This window comes from Branchiostoma belcheri, unplaced genomic scaffold, assembly GCF_001625305.1.
Source record: "Branchiostoma belcheri isolate BF01 breed outbred unplaced genomic scaffold, Haploidv18h27 scaffold37, whole genome shotgun sequence".
NCBI classification, from domain to species: Eukaryota; Metazoa; Chordata; class Leptocardii; order Amphioxiformes; family Branchiostomatidae; genus Branchiostoma; species Branchiostoma belcheri.
This window is the reverse complement of record NW_017803987.1, coordinates 1,742,205-1,754,393: the sequence shown is the minus strand read 5'-3', so window position 1 is coordinate 1,754,393 and position 12,189 is coordinate 1,742,205. Positions and strand designations below refer to the sequence as shown.

The following is a 12,189-nucleotide window of genomic DNA, read 5'->3' as shown; positions in this document are numbered from 1 at the left end:
GGAGAGAGGGAGAGAGAGAAGTGGCGTCATGGTTATTAGAGATCAAGCTAGCCTCTCTAGCCAGGCTTCTGAAAGGCATTCGGAGGGCCCGAAGTGCCTTTTAGCCTGGTTAAACTTGAGCTTGGTTTTGTTTACAAGTGGATTTACAAGTGAAGCTGGCTTTTTTTCACTCTAAGACCTCCCACCGGACGACTTTTAAGCCCCCCTGAAGCGGGGTCAGGTCAAGGTCAAGTGAGGACTTCCGGCTAGTGGAGCCGGGGGGGGGAAGCCCAAGTGCATGTCGGGAGGATGCAGACCTGCGTGCTCATGTCGTCCTGCGCGTTTCCTGTCAGTTGTTCCTGTTGGAGTTTCTCGTTTGTACGATAACAAAAACTGTCAATCATAGAGACTAGACTAGGGCATAGGTGAACAGAGAAACTCTGCTACTGCAACTTCAATTTGATATTTCTTTATATTACTCACTGTTTAGAATATTGTGTGTGCCTATACGCTGTGACTTAAATGTCGCAATGTTAGATCTTTACTTTTCAACTCCATCATCAAAACACGTTGCTCTTTGACTTTTAACGGGTTAGAATATGTTTGGACGTAACACACCAGTTTATCATTTTTGTGTCCGTAGGTTTGTGTGTCTGTATGTCTGTGTGTGTTTCTGCATATTTGTGGTCACCATAACATGCTTTAGGAGGCCAGGATGGATTGTGAGGATATTTGGTATGTGGGTAGGTCCTGAGAGGACGAGGATCAAATGAGGGCCTCCTGGTGACTGCCCTTGGTACTCCAGCAGAACTTCTGGTACTAGTATCTTAAGACAGTCCTGAACAAACTAGTCTCTGATCTCACAGGCAAGCATTAAATAATAAGTCCTCAAATGATAATTCATAAAAGCAAATAAAATACTTGACAACCAAAAAAGCCTACACAAGTGACTGTGTCTCCAGTCATGCCGTTTGTCAAAAAACGGTTCCCAGGCCCTTTGTGTACTTTCTGTATCCTTCTGTGTTTGCCTTGTACTTTGAGCTTTTCCACCAACTTGCACAACAGATGTTTAAACAATGGTCCAAACAAAGGCAGGCGGTCTCCAAACAACCGACTACAACAGTAACTCACAGGGCGGACTAGATCGAGTTCCCATCCCTACAGACTTCAACATTTATGATAAAGACAGACTAGGAACCTAAACATTTATGTTCGCGTCAGTCAGACAGAGATACCACACCTGCGTAAACACTGTGGACCGGTTCTGTATATTATAGATAATCCGGTTGGTTCTGCATTGGGTCGGATCTGTACCAGTTTGCAGTGGTTGAGATAAATCAAGTTTGACGTTTAACCTACGGAGTGTCTGGGCCTTCAGGGCGGTGTGAGGAAAATGCCATTAATTCACCATTTGCTCATTCCCAGGATGCATAGCGTCAGGGGGCGTAATGTACATGCCTGTCACAACGTAGAGGTTGACAAATCACTGTAGTTTAAAAAAAAAACTATACAAAAACCGGAAGTTCTGCTGCAGTACCAAGGTCATCCAACAGGAGGCCCATATTTGACCTTGACCTTCGTCTTCCTAAGACTTACCAGCATACCAAATATCATCACAACCCATAAAGGCGTTATGAAGTTATGCTGACTACAAATGTGCGGAAACACACACACACACACAGAGAGAGAGAGAGAGACGCCAAAAACAATACCTCCATTTTTCATGGAGGTAATGAAATAATTTTAGATCAAAATCTAACCACCTATCAAATGCCATGATAATCCATCCGTTGCTTCTGCGTTGTGTATTTATTTTCGTATTTTTATATTCGTTGATGACAGAATTTAAAATGATGAAGTTATGAAATCTTGCCCTACGCCCCCCTCCCCACAGACACAGCTATTTCTCGAACTGACAACAAATTGACAAGACAGACGACAACCTCTAACATCCATCCCTCGCGTGTGTTTGGAGGTTAACCCCAACCTTCCCCTCCCAGCTACAGATACAAGACACCTGTGTCTGTCGTCTCAAGAACCTGCAACGTCTCAAGACAGTAACACAAGACATTCACTCCTGACAACGTCTACTCTTAGGCGGTACAACATGTAACGTTACATGTACGGTAATTGTTAAAAGATTACTGCACAGCGGAAGACTATTATTGAGAGGAAGTTGAATTCTTTGAGCTGGATTAAGGACATCACGACACCTTAGTTAGAGCGCTATGGGAAGTTATCAACGAAACGATGTTTTTTTGAGACAAATTTTGGAATGGCTCAGAGCAATTATGTACAACTTACTCCGTTTAGCCTCTATCAGGCTTCGGGAGGCGGTTGGAAAGAGCAGAACTTGGCCAAATAGGGAGGGATAACATGCCAGGTGGGGTGGTCCGCTAGGTAATACAGTTTGCCGCACCCGAACTGCACTCTCAATAGCGGACCAACTCCCCTATCTAATAGTATTTGGCCAATTTCTACTCTGTCCAGCCGTCTCCCGAAGCCTGGCAGGGGCTAACTCACGATTTCCGACAAAATCTAGTCATGTAGTCAATTTCTGCATGCACTTTTAAAACAGGCGGAAGTTTTGGACTGATCCCATAGCCTAACCCGTCTCTGTCCAATCATAGAATTGCAGAATAGAAACGTAGTAAAATTGAAATATCTGACAGGCATGCAGACGCTCTTTCATTGGTTGAACCACCGGTTGCTGTGCTATCATTGGTTGAACTACATATTGCCGAGCTATCATTGGTTGAACTGCTAATTGTGATTGATAGTCGGCTGATATACATCTTTCCTCAGTAATTCATCAGCTCTTTCATTGGTTGAACCATCTATTGCCGTTCTATCATTGGTTCAACTCGTAATTGTGATTGACAGTCGGCTGATACCGGTGTATTTTCTCAGTAATTCATCAGCCTGTTCCCGTGTGACCTTGGCCCTCACCTTGCCCCCCTCCCACCCCTGGGCTGATGTATCAACTGTACTGTTTATCTAAACATCCTATCGCCCCATGTGACATGACGGTAAACATGCCCCTGCTTCCTCTTTGTCCACTTATGTGTACATGTAAACAATGGTAGGCGAAGTGACGGGTACATCCACACTCGGACCCAACTTTGACTTTTAGGCTGGTCGCTGTTATAAAACTTCGACGTGGGAGAAAATGTGTCTAATAAAAAAAGAATTCGTCGATTGAGCTGAGGTGCGGGAAATCTAAAATCATTTGGACCCTAATGGTACCATTTCCTTGGTTGTGCTGACTGGGGTTTTCCTTAAAAAAAAAAAAGTTGCTTTCATTATGAAATCTACGTGGTCATGAAGGTTGAACAAATGACACAAAGTATGGTTTGGCGAATAATCTACTCTTCAAATTTATTTCTTTACTTTTCGTTGTTTTTTTTTTTTGGATTTTGAGATTCTACGACATTGGGTAATTTGGTATCGTTTTTAGATATTCTTTTTGCAACTTACGGTATATACATATATTTGCTCATTTTGCAACTGTTTTGTACGATTTACAGTATGGTTGAAAACTTTGTTTTTGGAAACGGCATGCACGCGCGGATGTCATCCATATAATCAAATCAACATGGCCTAACAAAGTAAAAAAGAAAGCAACGGATGGCTCCCAGGCTAAACCAGAACAGTGTAGTCGTTGTGTTTGGATGAAAGAGTGGCCTCTCGAAGGTCTTAGCTTCAAGGTCATGGCTACAGTTTACGCAGCTGGTGCCTGGGAGAGGAGGACTTGTGCCCACACTTTAGCGGCACTAAATACCGTCCTTCAGGACACAACCGTCTGATGAACGATCCATGGATAAGTAGTGTGGCAAACAGGAAACAGACACAGGGGAAGTACTTGTTCTCTGTTATCACAATAAGGAAAGTTGACCGAATGATAAAAGACCAACCGGGCTTTCCGCGGTGTAACAGGCAAAACTGTACCTCTGGGAAATTATACCCTGGGGTAGTTTCGTCAGGGGTATACTTCTGTCTGTTACAGCGGGAATGGAACGTACTAGTAACAGTTTTTTTTTATTTTATTACAAAAACTACGGTATTATGTATTGGTAGCAATAAAATGCTCACTAATATTGACGCATACTGCCCCACATTAGCACATTTAAATCAGTATTTCATACTTTAGGCATCTAAAACTGCAGAAACAAGCCCCAAGATCAGTCCTTTATATTCTGGGTGGTACCCTAAAAGCAATCCAGGTCCTTCTAGTAACCATTTTCGTCAGACTGTTGGGCATACTAGTATTTGCTCCATGAATGTCGATATACCCTGGGACATTGTTGTTTAGTATGTAGATAAGTACTAAGTTATTTTTTGCAAAATCGGGTTTCCAAGCCCTAAAAACTGCACTGGTTGCCTTTAAAATCGCTTCATGGGTGTCTTTAGTGTGTACTTTGAGGTTCTAGACGAGGCGTTAGTTGATAGTCTCCCCGGTACTCCATTAGAAGACAGGGTGCCGCCACAAATGAGCGTAACGAGGGATTAGACGCTTATCACAACAATGGCTTATCTGGAAATTGGCTGATATGAGCGTGACGGGGTCAGCATGGGGCTGATAGGGCAGAGATGGGTTACTAGGGACGGGATCAAAAACCAAGGAAATGTACACATGATAGCAATTAGTCTATATTCTATTTACAAATCCTGGTCATTATATAAGAAAAAGGAGTACTTTGAAAACATAGACTGTTATTCGATTTTCTACAGAGACTTCTACAGAGACGTTAATGTTAGAATGAAATGGGGCAATCTTATTCCTTTAACAAATTATGTGATATATGTAAATAAAACATGTACATTGTGTAAATAACGTTCATGGACGGACGGTAACTTGGGAGTTTGCTTGGACGATGCGTGTGTGTGTGCGTGTGTGTGTGTGTGCGCGTGTGTGTGTGTGTGTGTGTGTGTGTGTGTGTGTGTATTTGTGTGTGTGTGTTTGTGTGTATGTGTGTGTGTGTGTGTGTGTATGTGTGTGTGTGTGTGCGCGTGTGTGTTTGTGTGTGTGTGTGTGTGTGTATGTGTGTGTGTGTGTGTGTGTATGTGTGTGTGTGTGTGCGTGCGTGTGCGTGTGCGTGCGTGTGTGCGTGCGTGCGTGTGTATGTGCGTGCATGCGTGCATGAAAACGCGGTCTGGAATACGAAAAACTTTCAAATCATATTTCGTTAATCGTAAGGCTTGTCTTGAAAACTGTTTCATTTTTGTTCCGCTCGTAATACTTAAAAGAATATTCATTCCACCGTATTCTCCTTCCTTCTATACTATTCATTGGTTGATCCCACACAAACAAGACATGAATTCATCTGCAATTTTATCAGATTGATGGGAATTTAATAATAAGCTAATATTGTGTCTTGCATGTGTAAATAGACATAGAATCGCCCTCTATTGTCTTAACATTCAAACGGAACAATTCAAACCATTGAACGTGTAGGGAGTTTACATCGTCACATAACAAGAATAGCATCCAGCTTGTTGTAACAAGAATGGTAGATGCCAACAGGAATGCGTTTGTATGTTTTAGCAACTTGACTAGTCTGTTTTTATTTGAGACGGGGGTCGGCATATATGCAAACTGTGGTGAATAGCACCTATGTGTATTCAGCTTCGCGCAACCTTTGTATATTTGCCGACGTCTGGTCTTTTGTGGGACCCTAGCCCCTGACGAATCTGTGAGGCCAAGCTTTGTGTCACTTTGCTCGAATGCCGGTCTTGCCTAGACAGCGGTCGCCATTGTACAAGCTACAAAGCAAAGGTCTCGTTTCAAGTCAAAGCGGCTGTCTACATATGTACAGTCCATGCATGGCCCCTCTTTAAACGTTTGCTAACTTGAACAAAGTTGTGTTTCTTTAGGTATCTGGAGAGAGCATGAATATATTTCCTATTATTTTGCAAAATTAGAATAGAATTACAGTATACCTGTACACACAAAAGTACTAGAATACAGCTATTGATATTGTTTTAAGTCCCTGAAACCTATTAAATTGCTATTGGAATGTTTTAGCTTTTATACTTACAGAAAAGTACTTCGACAAGTGTATATAAAAAAGTGACTTACCCCTTGTCCTGGGAGAACGGTTGGCCGGGTCATGAAGTCTTCCTTGCCGGTGCGGAGTTCGCCGTCTCCCGACGGGAAGTTGTCGGACGGTCCGGCGGGCCTGTAGCTTCCTCCCTCCCGAGCGGGTCGAGCTCTCCCTCCCGGCGGGCGGTGGTGGGCTCGCCCGGCGTGCCTGACCCTCTCCGCCGTCCCCCGGGCCAGGTCAGCCGCCCTCCCCGTCAGGACACGTGCGAGGAGCCTCCCGCCATCACCGCCACCCTGACGCAAACTGTCGTCTGCAGCCCTCAAGCCGCCATGGCGGGCGTCCAACCCCAGCATCCAGCCAGTATAAATCACCCAAACCAAAACCCAACATCGTAGTCTCCACAAAACCACGGCCATGTTGCTTCTGCGGTTTTCTCAGAAAATCTCCAGCCGGGGGAGAGGTTGACCTCGCCGGTTACGTGCTTGCGTGCGCGATCACCCGGGGTGTCAGACGACCGTGCCCCGCGATGTTGTTCGTTCAAACACGCTGTATTCTTTCGCATGTAGGCCAACCAGCGGGCCTGACGATTTGCCGGCGGACTTTTTTGTTTCGCGCTCCCCCTGTGTTTGTCCTGCCCTGTCGGACCACACCGGCTTGTATTGACGGAGTAGACACCACTCTCTTTACACAAACTCTTCACAGAAGAAGCCTCAACCCAGCTGTCTACCGACTAGGAAACGTGTTCACGAGGCATTCTCACGAAACTAAACCGGCACTACCGCATAGCGCACGTTGGCACACAGTTCTACTAGAGGCAGCTAGTCTCGTACTACTACCAAAACCGGTTTGTAGTGCGGCACACGCGTGAAAACTGAGCCGGAAAGTTCGTGCACTCTCCAAGCCGGGTCGGATCTATTGAGTAGCAACGTAAACACACAGGATTAGCATGGCCGGGCGGAAATGTGGTTTGCATCATACCAGCCAAGGACCGAGTTTGGAGAGGGGTTATTCTGAGGGTCGTCCGAAATTCTCGTTCCCAAAAATGTCGCTATGTCTTCTTCTTTTTTTCTTACAATCGTAGCACTTTTAATTCATCGGTCATGTAATTTCAAATCCTTGTCTGTTTTCAAGTATTTTCTTGATCGTCTTAATACTTAATTTCATCCAAATTAAAACTGCATCTTACAATAGAAACATAACACTTATGTTGCCATCCTTTCATGAATAGCAATAACATCAATACAATATGCAACATTAAAATAGCCAAAGACTTAGATAAGGAATAACAGGACGTAAATGATATAATCCCAAACAGGGTGCTTTAAAACCCCTATCAGAGCCTCTACTCGGAAAGGAACGCATGGAATCGCAGGCCGTCACAAGTTACAGAAAATCGCGCCGACATGTGATCATGTTTCAGGTATTTGTTTCCGGCGCCCCAACACGAGCAAATTACGAGGTGGTTATGTAAACTGTGAAACCAATGCACACATCCTCTTTCTCATTCCTTTGTAGAACCTTTTACATTATACAAACATCATTTCTTGTTTTACAGCATTACTTCAATAAAGAATAACAAGCATATCAAATACAACATTGACTTCAAAGAAATCTAATCAAAAGAAACTTTCACTTTATATTACTTGCAATTTCTAGGGCAACAAGACTGGAAACATTCTGAATAAGGCAATATTTGTGATATTGACACATACTGCTTCACATTAGCACATTTAAATCAGCATTTCATACCTTGGGCATTTAAAACTGCAGAAAGAAGCCCCCAATATGAGTCCTTTATTTTCTGGGTGGTACCCTAAAAATCAGCCCAGGGCTCTTCCAGTAACCATTTCCGTCAGAATTTGGGGAATTTTTGCTCCATGGTAATATACATTTGGGAAAGTGTGGTTTCAACTCAGTACGTAGATAAATGACTAGAATATTGACTTTGAAAAAACGGGTTTCCAAGCCCTAAAAACTGCGCCTTTAAACCTCAGTAAAATTTCTAGCTATTTGGACAGCGTAATAAAAGGAAGATTTCGACAAGTATGCTTTTTAGCCAATGTACAATGCACAACTGTTTTGTGTCGCGATGTCCCAGCCCTTTTGAGGTCACCATTTTATATTACGGATTACTTCGCTTGTCAACGTGACTTTTTATCAGACTGTGGATCATTTCAATGACCCTGAATTGAGGTCAGCGGTCATTTGAATGGTTTAGCATACGTGGTGTTTTGGTTTTGGTTACCATTAGATAGTCTGAGACTGAGAGAGGCTAAAAGTTTGTGCACGTACACGTGGATTTTGAGTTGTGAACATTTTGAAACAGTCTCATTTAAAGGGCAGTTTTTAGGACTTGGAAACCAGATTTTTCAAAGTCAGTATTCTAGTCATTTATCTACATACTGAGTTGAAACTACGCTATCCCAATGTATATTGACCCTTATGGAGCAAAAATTCCCCAAATTCTGACGGAAAATGGCTACTGGAAGGGCCCTGGGCTGATGTTTAGGGTACCACCCAGAAAATAAAGGACTGATCGTGGGGCTTGTTTCTGCAGTTTTAAATGCCCAAATTGCATTTGATGCCTTTTTAAAATATTTGGAATTCAGATTATTTTGAAAATGTTCACCAGCCACTTCTGACACTGTTACAGTGTGAAGCACGCGGCCCCTTCACAGGACTGAAACGTTTGACTTATTGTCGGCCGCAGATTCCGCGTGTATCATTTGGCGCGACAAAGTGGGAACTGGCGTGCTTGACATTCGTGGCTCCGGCAGAGGGCGATATTTGAAACCTTAGTAACGTCAGAATGGGGACAAAATGTCTATCCTGTGGCTATCAAGGCGTGATAACAAAGTAGACCTGTTTCCTCCGTCCATGTCTCTTTCTATCACTCTATTCTCTTTATCCCTCATTCTGTCATTCTATTCTGTATCTATATTATATTTCCTGGATAACAGTCAAATCAAGATTAAAATGCCAAGGACGACTCCCAATAAATTTTGTGTGAAAGTCCTTTCCTTTATCGATGTCTTTCTCTATCACTCTATTCTCTTTATCTTTCATTCTATAGTTTTATGAGATCTCTTACTTTAGTATTTCCTGAAAGAAGTCAAATCAAGAGTTGAATATAGGCGACTGTCAATGAATTTGTGTGACAACAGAGTAGACCTCTGCTTTCTTCATACGTGAATCCCTCTATCACTCTTTCTACTGACCCTCCTCTGCTGTAGCTATCCCTCACTCTATCGTTCTATGAGGTCTGCATCTTTTAAACATTCTCTGGACGGGAGTCAAATCAAGATTGAAATACCGGGGACGCCTGGCTGGGTGAAAATGCTCACATGTTGAGATTACATGTACGGGCACGGACGTACTTTGAAGTATGACCTAGTTACAGGGCAGAAAGATGATCAATCATGTTTCACTAGTATCGCAGATTGTAGTTCACAAGTTTAGAATAGGCTGAAAACTTGAAAGAATCTATGCTCCCTCCCTCTTTCTTTTATTCTTTCTTTTATTCTTTCTTTTATTCTTTCTTTTATTCTTTCTTTTATTCTTTCTTTCTTTTGTTCTTTCTCTTTTTCTTTCTTTCTTTCGTTCTTTCTTTTTCTTCCTTCCCAGTTCTTCCTTTTTTTAGTTTTTCTTTCTCCCTCCCTCTGTCCCTCCCTTTCTCTCCCTCCCTCTCTCTTCCTCTCCCTCTCTCTCCATCCGTCCCTCTCTTTTCTACGAAGCAATAGCTTACATGCAAACTAACAGCATATGCAAACCGATGTACCAGAAAACAAATTATATCCAGATTGTCCCCACAACCCCTCACTTTCAGCCATTTCTTAGCATTTCTGGAAATCGGATCAAAAGACAGAAACATGTTCTTCAAGTTAGGCCACAGCAAGTAATTTTTATGGATGACATCAGCGCGCGCATTAATAATTTAATTTTCGCCTGATATTGAAAAAAAAAAGAAATTTTGTTGCCTTCTGACAGTGGTCAACATGGCGAAAATGAGCAAAGATGTCTGTTGCCATGCCGGAAGGTGGATGGCAGATAACTATGAAGAGAGGAGACAAGAAAAGGCTCTGATTTAATGTTTTCTTTTTCACTTTGGTGCAGTGATATGTGATGCTGGCTGTGTATATGTGATGTTCCCATTGAATCAAAACCATTTGTACAATGATTGAGCCAAAATTTGAAAATGTCCTTGGTTGGAACCTTATTTTTTTCCGGCCCGCCTTCTTTTTTTCGCCCGCCATTAGATTTGGACTCTGCGGAGGATGTCATCCATAAAATTTACTTGCTGTGGCCTTAAGACCAGATAAACTCCGGTGCGTGACCTTACAGTAACAGGTGATGAAAGAAATGGTCTCCCACCAGGATAACGTCCTACCCCGTGCTGAGCCGCATACGGTGACCCCGCGGAGGTCATTCAAGGTTAAAAGCAAGGTCAACTTGAACCGTCCGAACCCCCGCTGTGGCACAACATCCCGAACTACTCTGCAACATGTGTGCGGACGATTCTATTTTGCAATCTGGTGAGGGGTGAAAGATGCAATGTAAAATAGTGACTGTTATAGTATCAAGCGTATAATAATATGAACTGCATAATATGGATTGTATATACTTATTAAAAGCCTTATTTTTTTAAACCAAGAACATAGATACTGAAGACACTGGAGACGGGTCGTGTGGCGTAAGAACCAAGAGGACCCGAGTTCGAATCCTACCATGCCAACGATCCTGTGCCCTTGGGAAAGGCGCTTCACACACGAATTTCCTCACTTTTGCAGATGCATATGAGTATGTCTGTTATCCGTGCGTTTGTCTGGCGGCAGAAAAATAAGTTGAAAAAATTTGAGTGTGCCGTCGCCATGTCTTGCGATAAATGTTGGAATAGAAGGAAAAGGTAGAGTGGGATGTTGTTACATGATTGTTCAAGTGAGACATCATTATAAAGCAGTAATGGCACCATCACTACCTGCAGTAATCACAGTGGCCGCGAGATGGCATCTCTGACGGACAGCAGCAAGCACGCTCCTGTCGGCACATGGTAGCACTGCATCGTAGAACGCCATGGGAACAGTACATGTGTACTCCCAGGGAAATTTTGAATATTCTACACACACACACGCACACACACACACACACACACACACACACACACACACACACACACACACGCACATACATACAAACACACACACACGCACGCACACACACACACACACACTCACACACACACACACACACACACACAAATACCGATTTTTAAAAAAATCCGCAAACGCAACCCTTCAGCTTACGGCAAAGCAAGGAGCAAAATCAAATTCTTCAAGCCTTTAATCGCATTTTCTGTTTCAACGCCACACTCAACCGGTTTTCCTATACTTCCCATAAGTTCTTTATCTACCAAAGGCTACATATATACAATTACAGAAACATTTTTGTCTAATCGACGTTTTATCCACGCTTAGTGTACTCTGTAACCCGCAGCTGTCGTGGCAGACAACCAATGGGCGGGGAGCAAGTTCTTACAAGTTTTCAGTCAGTGATTTGGCGGGTAAATCTCCCGGCTCTGTTGCCAAGGCGACGGAAACAAATGCCGTCTCACCTGCGCGAGCACACACAAACGTCAATACCAGCTGACTTTTACCAACGGCAATGGGGGTTGTTATCTCAAGCTCGGCCGACCGAGTCCCTTTTGTGTCCCGCCAAATCCTGGGGATGAGTAGAGGGTGAACGGATCTTGTCCGATAGAGACACGCAGTGGGCCAAATCAATTCTCTGTCAGAAAAGGGGGGTGAATTTCCACTCAATTAAACAGATGTATGCTTTCTATTTTTATTTTTTACAAACAAGAAGCAAAGACAACCGCAAACATATTGTAGACAAAGTCTAGTAAGACATATAGTCAGTTATAAGAAGCATAAAGTAATAAATGTTGCATTCGAGATAGGTTAATACCCCTACCAAAGTTGTGGTACAGTCCGATCGGACGACATTTCTGAACGACCACAGATAACATACCTGTAAGGGAGGATGCCGCTTGCCCAAAACACAGCCCTGTTCCACTAGCACAGCACTGTTTATTAGAAGTCCTGACAAGAGACACAAACGCAGACTTAGGAGCGTCCGACATTTTGTCTGAGTACGAGTGTGTCTACTCTTC

The 12,189-nt window shown here is 43.2% G+C and overlaps 1 protein-coding gene across 1 annotated transcript in view; it reads right to left on the bottom strand.

The window, feature by feature from the left end:
• The window catches only part of LOC109476292, an 18,575-nt gene extending 11,581 nt beyond the window's left edge, over nt 1-6,994 (bottom strand). Inside the window, exon 1 of the mRNA XM_019777203.1 lies at nt 6,059-6,994. Coding sequence (XP_019632762.1) covers nt 6,059-6,439 — 381 coding nt within the window. The 5' untranslated portion in view covers nt 6,440-6,994. The remainder of the gene's footprint in view (nt 1-6,058) is intronic.
• Between the last annotated feature and the right edge of the window lie 5,195 nt (nt 6,995-12,189).